This window comes from Haliotis asinina, chromosome 1 (assembly GCF_037392515.1).
Source record: "Haliotis asinina isolate JCU_RB_2024 chromosome 1, JCU_Hal_asi_v2, whole genome shotgun sequence".
NCBI lineage: Eukaryota > Metazoa > Mollusca > Gastropoda > Lepetellida > Haliotidae > Haliotis > Haliotis asinina.
This window is the reverse complement of record NC_090280.1, coordinates 33,982,348-34,008,092: the sequence shown is the minus strand read 5'-3', so window position 1 is coordinate 34,008,092 and position 25,745 is coordinate 33,982,348. Positions and strand designations below refer to the sequence as shown.

At 40.0% G+C, this 25,745-nt stretch overlaps 2 protein-coding genes across 2 annotated transcripts; one reads left to right on the top strand and one right to left on the bottom strand.

Moving 5' to 3' along the window:
* The first annotated feature begins 1,282 nt into the window (after positions 1–1,282).
* Positions 1,283–8,031, top strand: LOC137278542 (uncharacterized). Its single transcript, XM_067810972.1, has 2 exons — positions 1,283–1,374; positions 3,121–8,031. The coding sequence occupies exon 2, from the start codon at positions 3,254–3,256 to the stop codon at positions 7,028–7,030; it is 3,777 nt and encodes a 1,258-aa protein (XP_067667073.1). The 5' UTR covers positions 1,283–1,374; positions 3,121–3,253; the 3' UTR covers positions 7,031–8,031.
* An 820-nt stretch (positions 8,032–8,851) lies between these two features.
* Positions 8,852–22,662, bottom strand: LOC137290581 (protein amalgam-like). The gene is made up of 8 exons (XM_067821625.1): positions 22,503–22,662; positions 18,720–18,856; positions 17,698–17,914; positions 15,997–16,157; positions 13,971–14,082; positions 13,514–13,664; positions 12,598–12,743; positions 8,852–11,886 (listed from the first exon to the last, which is right to left on the bottom strand). Exons 1-8 carry the CDS (start codon positions 22,561–22,563, stop codon positions 11,762–11,764), a joined length of 1,110 nt encoding a protein of 369 aa, XP_067677726.1. The 5' UTR covers positions 22,564–22,662; the 3' UTR covers positions 8,852–11,761.
* Positions 22,663–25,745: the final 3,083 nt, after the last annotated feature.

The window sequence follows — 25,745 nt, the reverse complement described above, 5'->3', positions numbered from 1 at the left end:
TTACGCAGATGGATGCTCATTTTGTTGATCGCTGGATTGTCTGGTCCAGACTCGATTATTTACAGGCCGCCGCCACATAGCTGGAATATTGCTGTGTGCAGCGTAAAAGTAAACTCACTCACTTTATTGTTATTTATTTTATTCCTGTACATTTGTACAATAAAACGCTGTTAGCATGAGTGACAGTACTCTTCAATGACGTCACGTTCAGTTGTTTAATTAATTCACAGAAGACACATTACAGACACAATAGTTACTAGGCAAAACTAATATGTGCACATATTATATATGACACTGGTTATGATTCACCATGTTGGTAATAAATATCATTATAAAAGGGTTCATTCATGTGTAGACACGAGCCGTTGTCCGGTCGGTAAGGCAGCAAGCTGGGTGAAGCATTCGTTCGTTAAAACCTTCATAACACCAAGGCTCCTTTCTACTTAGCAACCGTCGGAGTAAGACAATCTTTACTGTAACATGCACGTGTGACAGTCGGAGAAGCGGTGCAAATGCTAAACCGGGCCCATTCGTTCTTCGTGTGTAATCCAATTCTGGTTTCCCCACCATAATGCGCCTTGAATATAGCGCGCGCACGCACGCACGCACGCACGCACGCACGCACGCACGCACGCACGCACGCACGCACGCACGCACGCACGTACACGATCACACACACCTTTTGGTCCTGAACATTTGTCAAATGACAGGTGAAAACGTGGGAATGAAGTGTGCACCCACCCACACTTACCCTACCCCAAGAGTGTCAAATAGACTGTACGCCCTGAATACTCTTAATAAATCTGAAACCTATGAGAAGCGTAGAGTCTTCAGTGATGTATTGCATGTACAACGTCTGAAGATAGTCACCATTTGATTCGGATATCAACTGACCATTTGATTTTACAAAACTATCAGACCATATCAACCAACGATTGACATCGTTATTTGCGACAATAAAAAGGAAGCTCTTCATGAAGAGTAGAAAAATTCACAATTGCAAAAGTATATTATATTTCATGATATTGCGTTTTGTGCGTGCATATATTCGGTCAAGCAACCTGTGTGTTTGAGAGCGCTTTCAACTCATATGTTTGAGAGCTCATATATTACGAAAAAACCTAAGCCGATGTCATTTCGTATGGATAGAAGTGAATATGTTTCACACAGTTACACACAAAAATGCGTAAAATGGAATAATGAGATTCGATCCCTGATCTACAATTTCACCGCAAAATGACGAGAACTGAATTGCCCAGCAGGAGTTACCTCCCTTCTACCTCCCAGTTGAAGCTGTCAACGCCACTGCTAATACAGTCAGTCGAGTCTTGATTTTAGTTCCACTTCAGTTTCATCAAAGGGCTTTCATGACAGGTAAGAATGCAAACAGAGTCAGATGATTTGCAACCCCATCATTGTTCAGTCAGGATTGTACAAACAATGAATCACTGATCTCAAAATAGCAACATCTTGATCGCCCGTACTATGTGGTAGTCCAGATAGCATTCATTGTGCTGCTTCTTCAACACTCAGTCTTCACGATGATAACGTGCCTCTTTTGTATGAATTAAGTCTCATGTTAGGATCGTTGCCGTATATGTCAACTGAATGGAAATTGCACGGTGGTACGGTCAAGATGGCCGATTTATCAGTTTTCTCTATGGCGGCCATATTGCATTTCCAAGGTCTGCAATTTGTTTTCAGAAATCGTAAATTTTATCAGCATTATTGAACTTCATTGTGTTAATTTGTGATAGAATGTTTCATGTGTATGCGCTTCAAACGACATACATTTTGCTGTAAATGTTCCAAAGGAATTTATTATTTAACGTTTTGAATGCATATTTATATTATTTATGCATACTGGAGGTGTTTTCATATAGAAAATCAATTAAGAATTCCCATACATGATGTAGTCTTTTTTTTTGTCAATATAACAGTATGTTTACATCATTCTGTCAATGTCAACAATTATTTCATAAATTGAAAACCAAAAGTCACTGGGTTCTTTAATCCGATTGTTTGGAAAATATGATCGAATGGTATTTAATTCCCAGAAATTGCAAGACTATGCCTTTGAATACTTACAAATGTCAAAGAGTGCAGAGAGAAAATCATGTGCGGATATTTTGGTTTATTTTTGTGTCTCCATGTCGATAAACATCATGCATAGCTTCAAATACTCAATAACACCCAATACGCCAATAACAAATTGACCAACACATGACGTTTATCTCCCAGTTACATGAATGTTACACAAAGTAATTAGATAGGTAATATTAGCTGTCATTTAAAGGATGTTTTAATCCTTTCATCAAGATAATTCAGCAATCAAAAATAATATTAATTTTGATATTAGAAATGATAATTTCAGTAGCCTATGAGTTAAATGGTTTGCTTGTCACACCAATAACCTGGGTACGATTCCCCACATGGGTGCAATGTGTGAAGTGAGTTTTTTAAGTGTTATGCTGCTTCTAGCAATATTCAAGTATTATCACGGCGGGCCAACGTCAGAAATGGGCTTCATACCTTGTACCCCTATGAGGAATTTAACTCTGGTCTAAGGCTTGGCCACGAACACTGTTACCACTTGGCTGCCCCACAATGTGTGACGCCCATATCTCTTGTCCTCCAGAATGATATTGCTGGAATGTTGTTAGAAGCAGAAAAGAACCATACTTACTCACTGTTGACATGATTAACAAACATGATGGCAGGGATGACTGTAAGGTTTCATTAGTGAAGGGTCTGGAAAATATCCGACTGATTAAGATACATCTTACATGTAAAGACACAGATACATGAAACACTTATTAAGGTACCAAATCAGTTGATTTGGACAGGGTTCGATTCCCCACATGTACAACGTGTGAAACCTGTTTCTGGTGTCCCCCATCATGATATTGCTGGAACATTGCTAAAAGCGACATAAAACTGAATTCACTCACTCACTAATCTAAAACTGATATGCCATGTTATAACCAAGATATTCCTACCACATCGATCTCATGTCACACGATATGACCATTAACCTCCGACGATCTAACATGCCATTCACTCACTCACTCTTTATTTTATCATTTCCTAAAATTTTCACACTTTTGTTTTTTGTTTCAGACTTACAAAATCTAATGTGTGAGCAAACACACAGGAGTAGAGGGAAGAATGGTCGCATGTATGCCTTAATTTGACAGGAATGAAGAAGCATTCAGTACTTCACAGATAAAACAGATCCTGGTGGATTAGTAACATGGATGGAGGAGGATGTTACATTCAGGGAGATATCATTATCAAGCAAGAACCTGACACTGATGAAGACTATGGCACCATGTCCCAGGAATACCAAGAAGGTCCTGGAGGAGACTGTCACAGACATGACCTCCTGGTTATGTCACAGACTTACTCTGGTGACCATGACAACATGGGTAACTCTCAGAAATGTTCTACAGAATATTCTGGAATCCATGACTACAAAGTTGTGTCGTATGACTTTGAGAATGAGGGTATTGGTAAATACAGTATTGTGAAGACAGAGTATAGTCCCACTGACTCCGATGATGATTACACAGTGAATGAGTCCTCTCCACATATATCCAAAGGAGAGGCTGCTGAAGAAACTGTGGATGCGGATGTGGGACATCCTGTCATCAAAGAAGAGAGTGTGGATGACAGCTACAACATTGCAAACAACCATACCAATGTTCATATCAAGGAGGAAGTGTTTACCTTGCAGGGTTCACAGCAGAATCTAAAAGAAGAGATGGAAGAAGATGAGGATGAGGTAAAGCTAAAGAAATCATTTAAAAGACAACAACGATTAAGGAAAGTGAAAAGAAATCCTAGTTTTGAATATGAAAATGATTCCCCATGTTCACGCGGAGAAGGTCTTGAGCATGAGACTTCAACCGAGTTTGAAATTTACATGGACAGAGAAGAAGAACATGAACATGGTATGTGCGATAACAGTGTTCAGTCTCAAGATTCAGGAAGCTCACATAGCATGGAGGAAAGACTCCCATGTGACAAAGAGGACAATAGCAAAATGATAGCAAGGTATGCCTTGTATGATGTAGAGAATAGTGAAATGGTGGGAATCAAATCAGTCAATCCCAAAGTGTGTGAAATCTGCAACAAACAGTTTCAATATGAGTTCCATAAGAAGTTTCACATGCAGAAGGTGCACCCAGAGACACTGGAAAATGATAAGAGGAAAAACAGTAGAGAGGATGACTCAAGGAACAAAGGAGGAAAAGGAAAGTTTAATCCTCGAGCTCGGTACAGTAAGACTTGTTTCATCTGCAGAAACAAGATCTACACTCATCCTTATTACTTGAATCTTCACATGCAAGAAGTTCATCCAGAATGGCTTATTGACAACAAAATGATTCAAAATCTTACTGCAGATGATAACACAGACACCTCTCAGACTGGAAACAAGAATAAAGTATGTCCAGTTTGTCATGAGGAATTTCGCTTTGCCTTTCAGCTCAAATATCACATTCAGAAGGCACATGCTGAGATTCTAGTGGAAGATAAGAGAGTGGACACTACTAAGCTTCCGTCCAGAGAAGAATCAGAGATCACTGTTGATGATGAGGCATCTCGCTTAGTGAAACCAGTGGTATCCACAAGTCCACTTGGAGGAATAAAACTGACATACACTGTCCAAGATATTCTTAACATTAAAAGGAATATGGAGAAAGAGACTGCAGCAAAGGAAGCTAAAGAGGCGCAGAGGCTGGCAAAATGTCTCGAACCCAAGAAGAGACTTGGACGACCTCCTAAGTCTCCTGGTACCAGAGGTCCTGGAAGGCCAAGAAAAGTGTCCAGAGAAGGTAACCGTGTCAAAGAGGCCCCCAGTGATTCGCTTAACAATAGTGAAGAAATATCTAAAGGGATTGAAATTCCTCTTGCTAGTGGAGAATTTTGCATGCACATCAAGGAAGAACCAGCTGACAATGGTCATGATGCAGTCAGTGTTAGAATTGATGATGATGACACTACCAGTCAGCTTGGCTCTGATAGACATTTATCTAATTACAACACAAGCTGTGAAGAAGTTACCAATCCTGGAACACTGAATTCAGATATCAAATGTGGTATTTATGCATGTTCTCCAAGTTATACTCAAAAGACTGATGGTGAGGGTGCAACTGAAATGAGATTGTCTGAATCTGGATGTAAACAGGAAGAGTTCAGAGTTGGTGAGGAAAAGGCCAGTTCAGCAGAAAACCATCCCCAGGAAAGAAGGTCAGATATCGATGAATCTACTTCATCTACTTGCACAGTATCTGATGTTTTAGAGGCTGACACTGAAGGTAGGAAAGATGGACCTGAAAGTGTACCTGTTCAGACTCATAGCACCAGACCTAAACGGAAGAGAAAGAAAAAGGAGCTAAAAGATATGCTGCCTCTGTCACCAGTGAAAAGGAGAAAATTGAAAACTAAGACAGATCCTACATCAACTCAGGAATGTGTTAAATCCAAATCAGATAAAAGATCAGCAAAAAATACAAACAGGACAGTGGCTGCCAGTTCTGCTCACATCTATTGTGGCCAGTGTGGCAGGATCTTTGTAAACTCCCAGAAATTCCAACAGCATGAAGCACAATGCCTGACATTAGAAGCCCCTTCTAGTCATGCAGGCTATTACCCCTGCCACAAGTGTCAGAAGGTGTTCCAGCATGTAGCAGCCCAACAGCTCCACATGCTGCGGGACCACCCTGACATAAGCCACACCTGTCCCTTTTGTGGGAAAGTTTTTGCCTATCAGAGTGTCATGAAGAAACATTTGTACACACACACCAATGAAGCTGTGAAGAAGGCCATCACTGCCCTGAAGGAAGACTCCACAGCCTCTACTGCAGGACAGGAATCTGTACTAATTAATCTTATTTCCGACCTGGGTGTGGAAGGTGACACAGAATCCAATGGCCTTGAGAATAAGATTGGTGGTTTAGAAATGTCTGTTCCTCTGAATAATCTAAAGAAAGGATTGGCAGTGTTAAGGTCTCTACCGGAGGTTCTGGGTCCTTCTGGATTGGCAAAGGACGAAATACCACCTCAAGTGCATTTGATGAAAAGTGAGGGTAGGTCTCAAATCTCAAAAATTGACACACAGGAGTTTTGCCCTGGACAAGGGTCTGAAGCAGCTGATGGTAGTTTATATGCTGTAGAGGATGACCCAGAGCACAATCAGAGTTCACAGTCCCCACAAACAGTTCCACCCTCATCAAGTGTCACATGCTCATCTTCTTTCCCATCCTTATCACCTGTCTCAAAATCAACACCCTCATCATCTTCACCAACAAAGACCTACCTATGCAAGAAGTGTGATGGTGTCTTCCCAGGCCTTCCTCTTCTGTACAAACATGAGATGGAGAGCCACCTCAGCTTCATCTGTCATTACTGCTCTAAAGGTTTTGTTTATGAAAACATGCTAAGGAAGCACATGGCAATTCACAGGGAGGCAGACAAGCATGTATGCATGTGGTGTGGCAAGAAATTCAGCTACATCACAGGACTGAAGAACCATGCGTTGACTCACAATGGCAGTTTAGAGAGTCACAAGCTTATGTGCAACAAGTGTGGGATGTGCTGGTACGACACAGAGGGATACCTACCCCAGGCCTCAAAACAGCTCATTGGGGAACATATGCAGGAGTGTTTCCAAAACATCCCTCTGGATGATCTTCAAGAGACTAATACGGCATTTGGTGCTAAGCACACTTTGCAGAGGTGTTTAGATTGTGATAAAATATACAATCTCAACAGTGAACATTCCAGGAATGTAAAAATGACACATGTGTTTCGATGTAAAATCTGTGATTTTGAGTTAAAAAAGGTCTCAGATCTGAAGAATCATGTCTTTGGACATCATGATGAAGCTAAGCAATTTGTCAGTGACTATAAGGAGGACCAAATTTTCAACTGCAGATTATGTTCCGAACACTTTGCATATTTGTTTGAATTTATGTGTCACATGGCAGACCATAAGAAAGAAAATTTAGAAGACAGAAAGGTCTGATGTTGGTATTATACACACACTGATATTCAAGATCCCTTTCCAGATGAGAATACATCGGGAACTATCCCAACAGAAAAGGAATTTTTTTCTGCCCAGGAATCATTACCATGTGATACAAGATTTGGAACCTCTAAGGGGCTACCTAAAAGCATATGATGGAATGTACGCTTGTGAGTGAGTTGAGTTTTATGCAGCTTTTATGCAGCTTTCAGCAATATTCCAGCAATATCACAGCAGTGGACACTGGAAGAGGGTTCACACATTATACTCATGGGGAATTGAACCGGGGACTTCTGTGACAAGCTGTTGCTTTAACCTCTAAGTAACCCCACAACCCCTTGCTTGGGTAATGACATTTATTTTAAGTCATAAAACATTACCATAAATCGTAAAGCACACACTCTCAGTCTGTTTGTGTAGCCACATAAGAAGTATGTACCACATTTATCTATAAATTTCACAAACACACCAGATTAAGGGACCAGTGATATTTAGAATATTGGATGGGTCAGAGATTTTTTATGCAAATATGTTTTGAAAATAACTACCCGTCTCTAATGCTTGTAATATTTTTGGACAACCTGCTTTGTGTCCTCATACTTTTTTCATGACCTTCCCCCAAAAAAACAAAAGCAGTTCCATCTTATGTTTTATGTCCATTCATTCATATTGTTCATCAAGTATGTCTGCTACTTTTTATGGGGTTCCTATAGAAACCATCAGGATTTCAGGAATTAACGCAAGCATTGTATGATGACTGGCTGTAGATCCCCCAACTGGGATGATCAAGACATCTGGTGGCCAGCACGAGACGTGTGTAGCTAATTTTATCCAAGTGTAAGGCAGTTACTATGCCAGACAGTTATTGTGGACCTTACTAGTGTGTGTGACATAAATGAAATGTGAATTGTGTTGTCTGCTTAAACGACCCCGGCAGCCAAACTTATTTCACCTTATTTTACAGGGATTTTTGTTTGCAACAACTAAACCCTCAATTAGTGCTCAAATTCGGTCTTGTGTTGTCAATTTTCAGACTGAACTCTGACGGAAGGTCATATGAACAGTTGGATGTGCTTTGTCTAAGCACCATTTTTATAAGGTTGAAGATACAGTTTTACTTAGTGAAAGTGGGTGGTGCGATATTTATGACAAGGTGCATGTCTAAGTACATGCTAATGTGTGTACAGCTGCTTCTTCTTTCCCGAACTGATGCTCTCTGAAACCTCTAACCATCTGGGATTCCATACCTCAGATCTGCATGTTTTCGATTCCTCAAGATCTACTGAACATGGTTTCAAGTGTTGATTTCAGTGTGGTTGGTTGATTGGTTGGTTGTGTAAAACCATGCTCAGCAATATGCCAACTCTATAGCAGTAGTCAGCAAAGAATAGTCTGGACCAGATGATCCAGTGATCAACATCATGAGCATCAATCTATGCAAATGTGATCCAATGACCTGTGTCAGCCAAGTGATTTCACTATGGCAGTTTGTCATGTGATGCCAGTCATGTGTATGATGATGGGAAGTTTCAGAAATACTTTACAGACAGTGAGTGTCGTACATTGGAGGATACTCTGAATAAACCCATACTCACCAACCTTTGCTGGATGTAAGAGCAAATTACTGTACATGATGGTCAGGCCAGGTGATCGGTCATCATGACCCCAAAACATGGATTGCTCATGATATCAATCACTGGCTTGTCTGGTCAGTACTCCTTTAGTTACAAACCACTATCACACTAAGTGTGTGACATTAGACACCACATACACCATTTGGCAGCAATGAATTAACTTATAGAAAACAACTCCACAGGTAAGTAGAAAATACAAATTGGTTTATTATCAAAATATGTACATGTCATTTCTTAACACATTTTCTGGAATGTTGATATTTTATTAAATCAGCTGCAAAAGTCTGAGATTTATTAAAGGCACTAGGAATATTCATATATTCAGTGTCAAAGACAAGTCTCAGAAATACAATTTGATCATTCTCGTGTAATTTGTACACAAATGTTTTAAATACTTCTAATTTTGTAAGGAAAAAATTAGCATAAAAATGTTTGTATTGCTTTAGGGAAAGTCTGAAAATTTCTATCCTTCAAACTGACGCCTTCACAGTTTAAAGAAAGAAGGAGTTATCTAAGATCACATTAGTATGCTGAATGTGATTGACATCAACCGTTATAACGGGATGATTGAAAAAAACAGTCAGTCTGACTCAGAGCTCTGTGGGTACAACTGCTTGGGTTATTTGTTATGGAGTGGAAAAAACATCCCTTTTACAATTAAGTTTCAGGTGGTATGCTCAAAACTTTAACAAATACATTCTTGATTTTACTTCTGAAATTTTAGACTTCCTCTAACATTTCTACAAAGCATTATCGAAATACAGGATAGTTCCAAAAGCAAATCAGTTACTATTTTGTCCCTTTTAACCAATATATTTAATGAAAAATGCTAATGTTGCATGGAAATATAAAGAACTCATTCTAATTTTAATGAATTCTCATGGTTACATGATTTGCTATATACAGATGAAGATGGATTAATCAGTATGTTAAATGTATGTACATCATTGAATTGTGGTAGGTCATTACCTGTACTGTGCATATATGTCTCCACACAAAACTATCGATCAGCTCATTTACTATTACATAGAATAATTCATGTACATGGATAAAAGGGCTTACTTTGTTTTTTGACATATTGACATTGTTATGTTAATATCCCCAAAACACATCCACATAAAAACGTATGACTAAAATATGTAAATTTGAATTATTTTAAAATTGTAAGCATTTCATGTTACAAGAATACTTAACTGAAAATACCACATGCATCATTAAATGTAGACCAAGAATCATAATCCAGAAAAAGCAACTCCTAGCAGAGCTAGGGTACATAACTCTCTACTACAAGTCATGTCAACTCTGATCACTTGGCAAGACTGTAAGAGCCAATTACTATTTAACTATATATTCTTTCACCAATCATGGTGATACAACAATTCTTACAATATCTGCTAAAAAACTTCTCTACAGATATAGATACAAAATATGAACATGACATGCTAATTCTGTATAACCCTCATGACAATAAACATTTGGAAAAGCTTACGTACATATCTCGATGTCAAGCTACCTTAAGTCAAGATTTACACATGGGTGCATCAAGGAATGGGAAGAAGTGGGGATTCACATAAATCACTAAGTCCAAAGGTTAGAGGGGATATGCTCGACAGGAAAAAATATTCTCACCCTCCTCTGGATCTGACCCTGTTATGTCAGATGAAACTAAAATGCTTGCTAACAATCAGGGACTATACACAATGACTAAAACAAAACATTCAAAATTTGTTAATAACTTACTTGGCCAAATGAATTAAAACCAGCACCATACTTTAATATAACTTTATCATTCAAAGAGCGACCATCTGTTTCCTTCTACAAATACTTAAAATACAAATTACTTTAAGCCTCCAAACTGTGTTGTATTTGGCAAATACAAGAATAAACGTAAACGTTTCTGAAGGCGTTGTCTGATGAAATGTTCTCAAATGGAACAAATGTGATATGTATGCAAGAAGCTCTTGATGGTGACTACAAGAATACTTACCTCTATTTATTGATAAATATTGTCAAAAGATATTCACACACGTTTCCAGTTCTCTTCTATCCCACTGGCAAAATTAAGAATATGAAAACATCCTAGCTATGATAACTTTACAGTCCATTACTACATATTTACACATGTGATGAAAAGCGCAAATGGATAAAGAATTATGAACTGAATTGTTAAAATCCAGTTATGGTATAAGACTGGTAGTGTAGCAATATAATGATTTCAGGGGTTTACTAATGATACAATATTTTATCCCAAAGTAAGGCCCAGAAAACAGTACATCGACTGGCAAACCATGTATTGCATTATGTAACAAGTTATCTTTATTCAGAAACAAATGATAACAGTTGCTTTAGTTCATTTTGAACAGTATACCAATAATTGGCTATGGTGATGTCCTCTGATGATTTTCAAACATTATTTTGAAGATGTCTGAAGTGTGAAAGCAACAGAAGTACTAAAAGGAATCGTATCATACCACTGCAGGCTATGTAATATATCTACGTGTGTAGTACCTGACACAATGGTTGGACACGATACCATCCATATCCTGATGATACTCAAGCTATATAAGTTGTATCCTGTTATATATACCTATATTCTCTCTCTTTCTGCAAGTAAATTACAACACTTATTTGTTTTCCAATTTCAGAAGAACAAAGATGGCATATTTTAAAGAGAAACAAGTAGGCCTGAAGCATTTAGCGATGCAGATTCTGTTGTCAATGCGCATCATATGCGTTACAGTACAGGAGTTGTACTATAATACTGTATTGCTACACCACAAACCCTGACACTGGAGCAGGGTGTACAGCTGTCACCCACAGGGCAATTCATGAATATGTCTATAAACAAAAGGTAAAAGACAATTGTCTCCACTGGCATAAAACATACAAAGACAGCTGTGATATCAGATGATACTGTCAAAATCTGGATTTCTCTTACGTTTTCTGAAGAAAATTTGCTGGTATGTTAAATGTCAAACCAAAGTTATCTGGTTATCTGGCACAAGTTTCAAAACAGCACTACAATGTGTACGTGCCTGGTTTATCAAAAGATCACAGAAGAGCATCATGTTCCCAAGCCAATGAAGAGTTGTTACATTTAGAAGTTCAGACGATGGAGAAGGCAGGTGAAGAGCAGCATCAGTACTGTGCCGGTGCTGATGACCAGAGCAGATGAGCGACTGTTGATCACTCCAGTTCTGTCCGGTGTGGGCTCATCAGATGCTGCAGAGAACAAGACACACAATATTATTGCATTAGATTCAGACATCACACTTGTATATGAATACCATATTTCCTCTAATAAGCACCCCGATGCTTATTTTTATCAACAATTCCATACCCAACGCTTTTGCACTTATTAGAGGAAATAAAGTACATTATATGTATATCACTGTGTATTTTACCTCACACATAAATGTCATTTTCTGATCATGCTTCCATCATTTTCAAGCCAGTACAAGCCAGTAATATTTTCCATGTTACCCACTTGGAATGCCAAACTATGGGAATTCATGTGGTACTTTGTGTTAGTAATTCTTTATCTCGAATAATTGAATCACATATGATCTACAGAAATTACCAATATTTTGTGAATGTATATCGATAGATGGGAGACAACTTCGGCTGTTGTCAGTATCGGCCAACTGCCTAATTCTGGTAGTCCTTGTCATGATTCAATAGCCATGCTTCAAACAGTTCAAACTTAACACTGGCATGTTTGGTAAGATAAACAATTTCACTGATCCATCAGTTCCAATGGGTTGACTGTGGCGCAGGACCGAAGAACTAGAGACCCGCAGGAGTCAAGCTGCTGTCACCCATCATAGGATTCTCCACGACCAGCATTGCTTAACTTCAACTGATTTGTGTCCTGAGATCTATGTGCAAGACCACACACATCTTATGGCTGGAGACAGAAATGTATCAACTCACCATATAGCTCAATGGTAGTTTCTCCATCTCCCTGTTCATTGGTAGCAGCACACTTGAAATTTCCGTAGTCGGATGGTTGCACACCTTTGATAGTGAGGATGCTCGTGATACGGTTGTAGGCTCCAGGTATGTTCGTGATCTCATATCTGAAGGTACATGGACATGTTTAATGACACTTGTAGGCAAGTCATTAATAATGTACAACAGTAAGGCTAAACAAACCTGTCATACTGCAAATGTTCCGTTTCACAAGACGAGAGGAAGGCCTTGTAAATTATCAAAATGTGGAAGGGTAAAATTTACATCCCTTTAGAGTTCACACTAACAACAATTGATACCTCTGTTTAGGTTATAGTAGAGATATCCACACAGGTAGGGAGTAAATGGGGCCGACCCAGTGAGACTCAACTCCCTGGGAGTATATAGGGTTGACCAAGTGAGAATTACCTACCATGGAAGTACATGGGCATGACCAAGTGTGGATTACCTCCCCTGGAAGTATATGTTGTTGACCCAGTGAGACTTACCCCACAGGGAGTGTAAGGGGCTGACCCTGTGAGACTTACCCCACAGGGAGTGTAAGGGGCTGACCCTGTGAGACTTACTACACAGGGAGCGTAAGGGGCTGACCCAGTGAGACTTACCCCACAGGGAGTGTAAGGGGCTGACCCTGTGAGACTTACCCCACAGGGAGTGTAAGGGGCTGACCCAGTGAGACTTACCCCACAGGGAGCGTAAGGGGCTGACCCTGTGAGACTTACCCCACAGGGAGTATAAAGGGCTGACCCTGTGAGACTTACTACACAGGGAGTATAAGGGACTGACCCAGTCAGACTTACCCCACAGGGAGTATATGGGCTGACCCAGTCAGACTTACCCCACAGCGAGTATATGGCGTTGACTCGGTGAGACTTACCTCCCCTGTGAGTATATGGGGCTGAACGAATGAGACCAAGACACCTGCTCTGTTGTTGGAACAGGGTAGCCCTTGACGATGCAGATTAAACTTTTGTAGTAACCAGGAGCCTGGCCAACCCTGGGACTCTGTGCCATGACACGCGGTGAAACTGGAAACAATAAGTCAGTGAAGGAATTAGATTTAACACCCCTTGAAATGCATTCCAGTTCACTCTATAATTTTTATTCACATGCACTAGAGGTTAAATTAAAGGTTAAATTACGTTGAAAATTAAGGTTAGGAGGGATCATTCACATGTACACGTTTCTCCAAAATAATCATCATCGGCCCCACCCCGACAAATCATAAATTTAGTAACAATGGTCTTCAAGCATTGCATAAAAAGTTGTGAATTCATGAAGTTAATGCATATTTGGCTCTTATTACTGCTCTTATTATTAAGGGGCCTACTTACATTTCACCTGCAGATAGATGTTCCTGTAGTCCTGGCCTGCAAAGTTCTTAGAAGTGCATTTGTAGATGCCAGCATGCTCAGCCCTGGCACTCGGGATCCTCAGGTAATTATCCTGGAACAAAAGAGATTCTGACATGAGAGGTTTGAGTGAGTCTAGTTTTACACCACTTTAGCAGTATCCCAGCAATATCACTGCAGGGGGCACCTTAAATGGGCCTCACACATTGTACCCATGTTGGGAATGGAACCTGAGTCTTTGGAGTGAGGAGCAGATGACTTAACAACTAGACGACACCACCACCTGTCGTTAGAGAAAATACTGGGATCAGGTGGTCAAGCTCACTGACTTAATTTTCACGTGTCAGAGTGTGCCAGATGAAACCCAGTGGTTAACGTGTATTATGTCCCTAAAACTTATACAAACCTGTAGAGGTTATGAATTCTTTGAAGAATGTCCTCCTTAAGGTACGTATATAGCATAAAAATGTCCATTTTAAATGCCTACGACAGTTGTAACAATATTTAAATGATATTTTACAAAACAAAATCTCCATTGATCAACAAAATGAGCATTGATCTGCCCAAATGGGAACCAAGTCAGCAAGCCTGACCACCCGATTCCGTTTGTCGTCTCTTACGACAAGCATAGTCGCCTTTTATGGCAAGCATGGGTTGCTGAAGGCATATTCTACTCCGGGACCTTCACTGGTCCTGTTGATCCATCAAATGCACTTGAATATTCAACAGAAACAATAGTACGCACGAGCGGTATTTAACTGTTAAAGAATTAAAGCTATTACACCTATATTGTATAGACAGCAGACACATGTGCATAACTTGAGAAGCCATAAAGGATACAATATTTAACATGTTTAAGTAACTAGCACATCACTCAACAACAATTAAAAGACAACTCACTTTTTACATATAATGACTTAAAAGTAAGCATGTTAGATATTATAATCCCGTAGTACTCCTTATCCATGCCTAAAGTCTTGACCAGGCTGGAAAAATCAACCACGAGGAACGTGCCGTCCGCCATCTTACCGACCACATGGCTGGAAGCAACGGGCACCACGCAAAGTTACAACAATTCATGAATAAAAAAGACTGATTCCTGATAGCGTCCGTGCGTTAAAAAAGGAACCATACATACAAAGTTGGGTGCTAACTCACTTATTTTCTACTTCACTTTCGTAAGCTTAGCTTATCTGTAGAGAGCTGGGAATGGACGACTGTCCTCAACGATGACAGTATGAAAAGTGAGGTACGAGGCAGACAGCGAGAGTTACCTGCTCTACCCTGTTGTGGGCCCAGGAAGGGTCCTGTGGGGGTGCTCTCACAAGACAAAAAAAAGTTTTTGTTTTGTAAAATACTTATTGAAATATTGTTACAACTGTCGTACCAATCACAACTCACTTTCACTTCTCAGATTATCTAATCAATTAAACTAAACACAAATGACACAAAACTACCCTGAAGGAAGTAGAAGGAGCTCGTGCATAATTATTTTTCAATAGTTTCAGACCTGCCAATTTGTCTGAGCTGCACTGTGAACAAACCTTGGCAGCTGCAGCCGTTCTTTGTTCACATTGGCAAGCTTGGTTGCAAATGTGGCTCAGCTGATTGGCTGCTGTGAGAATTCTGAGCAGTCTATACAGACTCTGTGCAGTGTTTGCCCTAGACGTGAAAATTTAAGAGTCATCATGACACACGGTGTCATGAGAGGGAGTCATGGGCATGTTTTTGGGAGTCCACTTCAGTACAGAACCTTCATCAAGACATCAACTGTGATTGTTTAATAACAAAAATAGGTGAAGCAGGTCGGTAATTAATCAACTGGCAAACAATAAACTAAGTAAGTTGTTAGTTAGATTTTCTGAACCTAGGGCCCAGTAGCACCGCATCAACAATGATGCAAGTTTTTATATCCACTACGTATTTGAGATAATTTGTGTCTCAGGTACACAGGTTTTCTGCGTCTGGGCATACACGGTGAGCGTAACTGAAATTGAGATTGTCCCACCTGTAGCTCCTGTCCACCACTAGGCAGGAGCTCTCCAGCCATCCGACTCCAGGAGACAATGGGGAAGGGGCGTCCAGTTGCATTGCATCTCATCATAACACTGTCACCCTCCTTCACAGTCGTGTCACTGCTTGTTGCAAGATCAGAAATCCTTGGAACCTCTGCAACAACAACCAAACTATAAAACTGACAAACGAAAATATATTACTGTTAGATTTGATCTGTATGATCATCTGCCAATCTTTACAATTCACACCATGAATTTATTCATTTTAATGTGAAACAAAGAGAAAATGTCATCAATACCCCCACAATGGCAAAATACTCTTCATGAAGATGTCTACCAGTTATGATGTTTTGGGGTGTATATGGCAGAGTGGAACCCAGGAGAGTACTGAAAGGTTTTTAACTTCTGCTCCAAAAAGGAACACAACTGTCTCTTTTGGCTGAAGAAAAACTTGTTGGTATGGAAACATAAAAAATATTTTATTCAGAATTCAAAAACTACCAAAAGGCACCAGTACACCATCAGACCTATCTATGTGACAATTTGGTGAAGAAATAGCCAACAGTTTTAAAGTTCTGCTCCAGAGCATACACACCAAACTCAAAGATGATGTTGTTGCCATGGAAACACAAAAGTATGTTATTTAGAAATCCAAAACTACCACAAGGCACCAGTACACCACCAGATGTATCTATGTGCCAAGTTTGGTGAAGAAATAGTGAACGATTTTGAAGTTCTGGTTCAGAAAAGACAATGAGCACTGACGCGTCATCACATGGACAAACAAAGCACTTTAATAATGAGCGAGTTTGGTTTTATGCCGATATTTGCAATATTCCAGCAATATGAAGGCAGGGGAGGCCAGAAATGGGCTCGACACATGAATGTACCAAGGTGAGGAATCGACCACACAGGCCTTGCCACCACCCCTTAAATGCATAAACTGTTCTTGTCATGATATGGCTGATGTATTGGCAGTGTAAATATTAACTCACTCATTAAATATTCTGCAGAATTAAACCGGAAAAAGAACATTAAGGAAAACAGATAAGTAACAGCAAGTACCATCTTGAACAATCTTTGGTACATCATGGTTGAGAGTCAAACCACTGACCTGCTACTCTCCAGGCAGAGACACTATCCACTGAACAAATCAGGAGGTAAATGGATCTTCATCACTCTAGACAGAAGCTTTATCCATCCTTTCACAATTTAGCAATCTTTACTGAGGGTAACCTTAACTCCCACTCTTTAACACTGCTAGAAAGTTACTTTAGTGACTTACCAACATTGTAGCGCTTTGCGAAAGGAGGCCTTGATCATGTCTCAAGCCAATGCTTGCCTTGTATTTAGTAACACTAACAAGAAGCACATTTATGTCTCAGCTATGACCTTGACATCTGTCTGCCTGTACAAGACTTAGTAACCAGAGGCAGAGCTATGATATGGTGAGTTTAGTGTTACACTGCACACACCAGTATTCAAGCCGTATGGCATCAGGTTGTGAATAATTGAGTCTGGACCAGAGAGCAACATCAAGATATTTCAATCTACACAATTAAGATATGATGATGTGTCGACCAAGTCTGTGATCTTGATTACAGATCAAGGTATTCACCTTTTACAAAAGCATGGGTTACTGAAGATCAATTCTAACCCAGATCTTCACAGATCAATTATGTTATAAGGCTCACCTGTGACCTTGATGTCTTTAACGGCCCAAGCGTAGTTCTGTGAGCCTGTCTGTACTCTGCATGTGTACCTGCCCTCGTCTGTAACCTGCACGTTCTGAATCTTGAGCCTCCAGGCCGTGGGTGAGGGTTTCTCCAAACTGTACTTGAAGGGGTCCTCGCTATTGAGATCAGTGCTGATAGAGATGAGGGGACCTGAGCCTTGCACCAACCATTTCACCTGGAGCATAACATGCAATTACATAAAATCAACTAAAAATCATCACACAGAGGCTGACATAACACAATAATAGATCAATTATTTCACAGAAATGTTTGGGAACTTACAATAGTTACAGATGAACCATCAGATCCTCTGTGACATGCTCGCACCTCCTCCATGGTGTAGTGGCTAGAACAGTGTTTGTCATGAGGACCCACTCTTAGCAATATTCCAAGATATTGATGCAAAGTTCACCAGAAATGGGCTTCACACATTGTAGTTTTTGTACCCATGTTGGCAATCAAACCTGGGTCACTGGCGTGACAAGCAAACACTTTAACCACAAGGCTACCCCACTGTCCTCAATCTTTCCAGAAGAGCATGACTTGCAATTTTCTCATCTCTGAATGACATGAGTTGATCAGAAATACCACAGTTCTACGTCCAAGTAAATATATGGGCGTTACCATGGTTGCAAACACTTTGTCGTAATGATCTTAATATTTTTAGGGGTAAGAGTTCCTCCTGTTCCCCCATCCCAAATAATATTAATAAATTGAAAATTGCTAGAATTATTCTCAAAACTCACACAACAATTACTTGGGGACTCACAAAAATAATTAAAAGCCCCTAAATTAATTGTTGAACCACATTGCATTACCTTTGTTAATCTGCAGAAGAAAGAATACAGGTGCACAGAACTCTTTCCTTCTTAGAAATACTAAGTGTGAATAAGTAAAAATACCACATTGTGATGCTAACCTGTAAATATGTCTAAAGTAGAACAGTAAATATCTGTTCTGACAAGACTACTGCCACTTACGTCACTGTCAACGGGTTTGTTGGTGACGGCGCAGGTGAGAAAGGCATCCTGGTCTTTTGGGCACTTAATGTATCCATCAACTGAGTCGACCTGTGGTGTTGTGTTTGGGATAGTCACGATGGGGTCATCTCCATACACTGCAAAGTAACAACAAATGTGTCAGTTTCAGTTGTGCCAGACATTGGCGCTATTGCCTGACACTACCAATTTAAGGAGTATTCCAGCAGTAGAATTTCTATAAAGGTAGGGAAAATATAAATGGGCTTCACACAATTGTACCCATGTAGGGAAGCATGCCTTGGACTTCAGTGTGACGACTCTATCTCTTTTTATTTTCTTAATGCTATTCAAGCAAGTAAAAAGTTTGAATCTAAACCACACAATCTGCTGATTGATACTTGTAAGCGGTGATCCACACATCATACTCCATAGTTCTTGTTTTTTGCGGATCCGGCTGCCATATTTTTTCAAGAATAAGATCTTAACTCACAAGAAAATATTTTTTAGATTGCTTTTTAACCCATATTCACTTCAAAATTTGCCAAAAGTAAAATACTTTGAGTATTTAGAAGGAACATTACTTTGACTGGATTTTTTATATTTTTTTGCCTGCCTTTAGGTTTTAGGGACACAAAAATCTGTAAAACAAAAATACAATCTGTCATGCTCTAACAAGATTATTTACTTCTTTGTTGTTTAATGCCCCATTCAGCAATGTTACCACTAGCAGCCATATGTAATGTGAATAATCGAGCCATAGTGTTTCCTCCAGACCACAAAAAGGGCAGGGTGAATTTTCCACAGAAAAGGGCACCCTAGTTTGAAAAGGGCACAAACCACAATACAAAAAACAAAACAAAATGATCAGATTGAGCCTCATGTATTATTAACCTACAGTCTCCTTTGCTTTTTTCTCAGGAAGCTTTTCACAACAGTTTCCAAGTCGGTGTCACTGTGGCTGTCAGTGTTTATGCTGATCATAAGATGCTTGTTACAGTTGCTGACTCTCAGTCTGTTCCTGTGCTCCGTCACAACTAGCAACTACCGGGCAGGGCACCAGAAGAAAAGGGCAGGGCGCAATGCCCTTCTAAACATGCTAAAACGCTCTGGAGGAAACACTAAGCTGAGACCAGACAATATAGTGATCAATTGCATGCACTTCCATTCTAATCTAAGCAACTGGGATACAATGGCCTGTGTCAATCAAGTCAGAAAGTCTAACCATCTAATCCTGTTAGTAGCTTTTTTGACAAAGCATGGGACATGTCATTAAGACTGAACACTCAATCCTCACTGGCTAGTTTATAAAATACATTTCCGACCAGAAATTCTCAATAAGGTATTAAAAGAGAATATCAAGGATGTCACCGTGTGCTGTTTGGAAGTAAAGGAAGTCTGCATGTAAGTCATTCAGAATCATGGATGGAATTGATCCCTGCATGTTTTTAAAGGCACAGTGTTGTACTATATTTTGGCATATATTATATCACTTTAGCTTCCTGTTGATGCAATAAAAGAATAATTATCCCTTACAACTTGCCTAAAATCAATAATTGAAACTCCAAACAGAGACCACCTTCCATATATGGAATGTAAAAGAACTGCTCTGTACATTTAATACTGCTGCAAGTGAGTGAGTGAGTTAAGTTTTACGCCGCACTCGGCAATATTCCAGCTATATGGCGGCAGTCTGTAAATAATCGAGTCTGGACCAGACAATTCAATGATAAACAACACGAGCATCGATTTGCGCAATTGGGAACCGATGACAAGTGTCCACCCGATCCTGTTAGTCGCCTCTTACGACAAGCATAGTCGCCTTATACGGCAAGCATGGCCTATTCTACCCCGGAACCTTCATGGGTCTACTGCTGCAAGCATGTCGTCCGTGTTTGCTGAACTGGTCACAAGGTGTGAGTAACACAGTGTAAACATGATAAAGAACGCTCTAAGGGACATAAATGTATGTGGGTCTATTGAAATAATGTTCGGGCAGCAGAGGGCGAGAGAGGAGTTTCAATACAATATTGCATTAATTTAATAACATGATAAAACCATGGTGTTTTTTTAATATAAATCGTATAGTAACTGAGTTTCCCTTAGGGCTGATACTAGTGATAGTATTATTGAGAGAAATACATTATTTATTTATAGAGCCGTGTGGCCCTACTGTGGGGTGATATAGTGCAACAAATGGTCAAAGTGTTGAACTTGAAGCCTGTCATCATATCCAAGTTTCATATATCAATGCTTCTGAAGTTAATCAACAGACTGTCTAGACTGAAGCACTGTTTCAACTGGAATACTGCATACTGCTACACCCAACCATGAACAAACATTTCACCTCTGTAATCAACAGACTGTCTAGACTGAAGCACTGTGTCAACTGGAATACTGCATACTGCTACACCCAACCATGAACAAACATTTCACCTCTGTAATCAACAGACTGTCTAGACTGAAGCACTGTGTCAACTGGAATACTGCATACTGCTACACCCAACCATGAACAAACATTTCACCTCTGTAATCAACAGACTGTCTAGACTGAAGCACTGTGTCAACTGGAATACTGCATACTGCTACACCCAACCATGAACAAACATTTCACCTCTGTAATCAACAGACTGTCTAGACTGAAGCACTGTGTCAACTGGAATACTGCATACTGCTACACCCAACAATGAACAAACATTTCACCTCTGTAATCAACAGACTGTCTAGACTGAAGCACTGTGTCAACTGGAATACTGCATACTGCTACACCCAACAATGAACAAAACATTTCACCTCTGTAATCAACAGACTGTCTAGACTGAAGCACTGTGTCAACTGGAATACTGCATACTGCTACACCCAACCATGAACAAACATTTCACCTCTGTAATCAACAGACTGTCTAGACTGAAGCACTGTGTCAACTGGAATACTGCATACTGCTACACCCAACAATGAACAAACATTTCACCTCTGTAATCAACAGACTGTCTAGACTGAAGCACTGTGTCAACTGGAATACTGCATACTGCTACACCCAACAATGAACAAAACATTTCACCTCTGTAATCAACAGACTGTCTAGACTGAAGCACTGTGTCAACTGGAATACTGCATACTGCTACACCCAACAATGAACAAACATTTCACCTCTGTAATCAACAGACTGTCTAGACTGAAGCACTGTGTCAACTGGAATACTGCATACTGCTACACCCAACAATGAACAAAACATTTCACCTCTGTAATCAACAGACTGTCTAGACTGAAGCACTGTGTCAACTGGAATACTGCTACACCCAACCATGAACAAAACATTTCACCTCTGTAATCAACAGACCACAATCCATCAACCTGAATACATGATACTGTATAGAATGGGCCCGCAATAACGTAAGGAAATTTATCCAAATGATTTAAACCATGCCCGTAAGGTGGTTATTTGTGTTGCATAGACACATGTCTTTTGGGCTGTTGTATACTGAATTAAAACTACTCCCCGACCAAATAACAACTGACGACCAATTTGAATTGTGCGAGTTTTATCACAACCTATTCAACTCGTACCTCTCCACTAACATGACACAATGACGTTGTAACGTTTTTAGATCACAATGGCAGTTAGATGTGACAATAAATCCATAAATTAAATGGATAAAGATGACAAGAATGTTCAGCAGACTCTCAAATGGCTCCCCATACCAAAACACGGCGTCAACTTCAGGAAGTCAGCCAAAACAGGTAAACATACGTCGCGCAGGTAAAACAATGTTTGATCATTCTTACCTGTAAGTATTAGAGCTGTACAAACAGCAAAATAGAGCCACAGCTCCCTCCTCAGATCCATACTGCCTTAAAATATCACTCAGAACTCAAGCCCGATAGTTGATTAGCCTGTCCCATAAAACTGAACATCCGTCAACGCATGCGCAGGTAACACATTCTCACCTCTCAGGTATGTCATTGGACAGGTGAGTCATTCTTCATGATACAAAACTTGGATTCGTATACGGAATGGAGTAAAATATGTCTAGAATAGAATTGACACGAATGGGTTTTTTATTCCACTGATATAATAATTGAAGGAATATATACATATAATATAACGGATTGAGTGGGAAAGCACTGTAGAGTTAACATTGAAAACTGGGTGTTTTTTCGTCAGTTCATGCAGGGATACTCTATATATACTCTCTATATAGGCTCCCTGGTTCATGAGAGATAATAATATCGGCATATGATCTTGGCTGTCACGAATGGTTTGTTTAATCAGGGAGCCTATCCCTGGTTTAATATTTACGCTGCACTCAGCAATATTCCAACTATAGAGCAGCGGTCTGTAGATAATGGAGTCTAGACCAGACAATCCAATGATTAACACAACAGGAGCATCTCCGCCACTGGAATACATTTGTCAGTTTGTCAACCAAGTCAGCGGGCCTGATCCCTCGATCGGGTTAGTCGTGTCGGGTCGCTCACGAACAAAAAGATAATCTTGTTTTCAGTGAGACATTGAGACAACGACATCTTCAAGAATAAGAATCCAATGTCCAAGGAAGGAAATAGTTATTTCACTCAAACTTTGGATGTTTAAAGGTTATTTTTCTTAAGCTAACGTTTGTCGTTTTAGATGGTATTATGTGCATACATTCTCCATTGAACATTGAAACCGTTTACTGTTTATTCACCTTGTTTTCTCTTCAAGGCTATGAGATTTGCGAAATGCCTCTATATGAAATAGATTCCAGATTTTAGATTTCAACTTGACATTAATTTTTCGATAAATTTGGGGATGATGTCAGCCTTTGGGTGAATGAACATTGTTTAACGTTGGATCAGTACCTGTACAGCTATTCCCTGCATCGGTCAGTGGTCTTTCCGTCGATTTTTTTTTTTTTTTTTTTTTTTGAAATGTGGAAAACACATTAACTGTTGGTATTTCCAATCACTGTTCAATTGTATCCCTAAAATATGCATCTTTAGCCCCATCTTTAGCCCCACCATAAAGCATGCTTGAAGTACCCCTATTTTTTCTTCTCGACCAGTGGTGCAGTGTGCAATCAAATTTAATTCTAACCTCATATGATCATCCATCACAAACTTCTCCGTGGCTATAGCGTTGGCTTGTCACGCCGAAGCCCCGGGTTCTTTTTTCCCGAAAGGGAACAATGTGTGACGCCCATTTCTGGTGTCCCCTGCAGTGATATTGCTAGACTAGTGGTAAAAGCGTCGAAAAACCGAACTCACCGACTCACAGACTGCTTCTGAAGAAATGGAAGGTTAAGTTACGTTACTAGCGTATCTTACCGGGTACCCGTTCACAGCTGGGTGAACAGCGCAATGTGCAGCGTGCAATCGAATTCAAGGTTCCACATGATTAAACAACGCCAACTGCATGTGAGGCAATTTCAGGTTAAATGACCTTACCGGTTCATGTTAATGGGTATCCATTTACACCTATGTCAATAGAGGAGGTTGGGTGTTTTTCGAAAAAGTATCTTCAAACCCGCATCTTCAGCGTCCAACCGTGTAAGAGTGAGTGAGAATGGTTTTACTCCGTTTTAACAATATTTTAGCAATATTATGACGGGAACATGAGAAATGGTCTTCATATGTTGTGTCAGCGCGCGGGAGGTGGGGTGGGTGGGGGGGAATCACACGTGACGAGCGATCGCTTTAACCATTAGGCCAAACCATCGCCCCAACCGTGCAAGAAATTGAGTATGGTTGTACTCCGCTTGTATTTCAGCAATATCACGGAGCGGGACACCAGAAATGAGCTCCACATTGTGTCTATATGGGTAATCAAACCGAGTAAGAAAAAGTGAGTGAGTGAGTGAGTTTAGTTTTACGTCGCACTTAGCAATATTCCAGCTATATGGCGACGGTCTGTAAATAATCGAGTCTGGACCAGACAATCCAGTGGTCAACAACATGAGCATCGATCTGCGCAATGGGGAACCGATGACATGTGTCAACCAAGTCAGCTAGTCTGACCACCCGATCCCGTTAGTCGCCTCTTACGACAAGCATAGTCACCTTTTATGGCAAGGTGTAAGAAAAAGAGAAGACTGAGGGTGTTGTGTTAACCAGATGACGTCACGGTCATGTCATCCTACAAATTGTTTGGATCGACACCAGTTTTGTCAATCACTGGATTGTCTGGTCTACGCTTGACTATGGTCCGTTTGGCTCAAAAGCGGACCGATGGGCTGCACTCTTAACTCGAAAACATAAAATGATCAATGAAACGCTGATCGTGATGAAAACATCATACCAACTCGGTGAGGTTTTTGCTGAGTTTTTGTCCTTAAAAAAGTTGTTTAAGAATCTATCATTGAAATATTGACACAGTTCACTATTTGTTACGAGAGAGGAGTGCAGACAATGGGACAACCAGGTGTGCGAGAAACCATGGAGACAGCACAGCACAGGTTAATGAATAAATACCTTGTCGGCACTTGTGCACGTGCTTCTCTAACACATGGCTATCCCTTTCACTGCACCTCCCTCCTAACCAACAGTAAAATGCGTCAATATTTTAATGATAGTCTGTTCAACAACATCTTAATTTTTACGACAAATGTTCTGCAAAACCCCAGAGAGTTGGTAGGATGTTTTCACTACTTCCACTTCCGTTTCATTTCCTTCAGTGGCAGCAGTCTTTTTTTTAAACTTTATGACTGACGTTTTTATGTATTTTAAAGTTAAACAAAGAGTGTTCTGTTTGCAGGAGCAGTTTATTTCTTTAATTTGATTATGTTTGCAAAACAAAACTCTTGTTCTGAAGTCATGTATTCTTCACTTCAAAGCTTCAAATAGAGAAATGTTTTGATTACAACTTATTTGTTCATTTAATAAACATGGATAGAGTAATCACTGTCTCAAATGTTCATCAGAAAGTCTTCATTGTCTTTCACTGGCAGATTGTGCAGTCTGTGCTTCTCGAAGAGCTGATCCAGTGACTGGATCTGGATGAACTTGTTGTCCACACTCCCCTGTTCCTGCAGCCAGACTGGGTCGAACAGC

Excerpts from the sequence above, each read along its gene's own strand:
- LOC137278542 (XM_067810972.1), top strand. The coding sequence starts at position 3,254 with ATGGATGGAGGAGGATGTTACATTCAGGGAGATATCATTATCAAGCAA.
- LOC137290581 (XM_067821625.1), bottom strand. The coding sequence starts at position 22,563 with ATGGATCTGAGGAGGGAGCTGTGGCTCTATTTTGCTGTTTGTACAGCT. Across the intron at positions 17,915-18,719 it reads ACAAACCCGTTGACAGTGAC|GTGAAATGGTTGGTGCAAGG; the intron begins GTAAGTGGCAGT and ends GTTATGCTCCAG. Across the intron at positions 13,665-13,970 it reads CATCTATCTGCAGGTGAAAT|TTTCACCGCGTGTCATGGCA; the intron begins GTAAGTAGGCCC and ends TATTGTTTCCAG.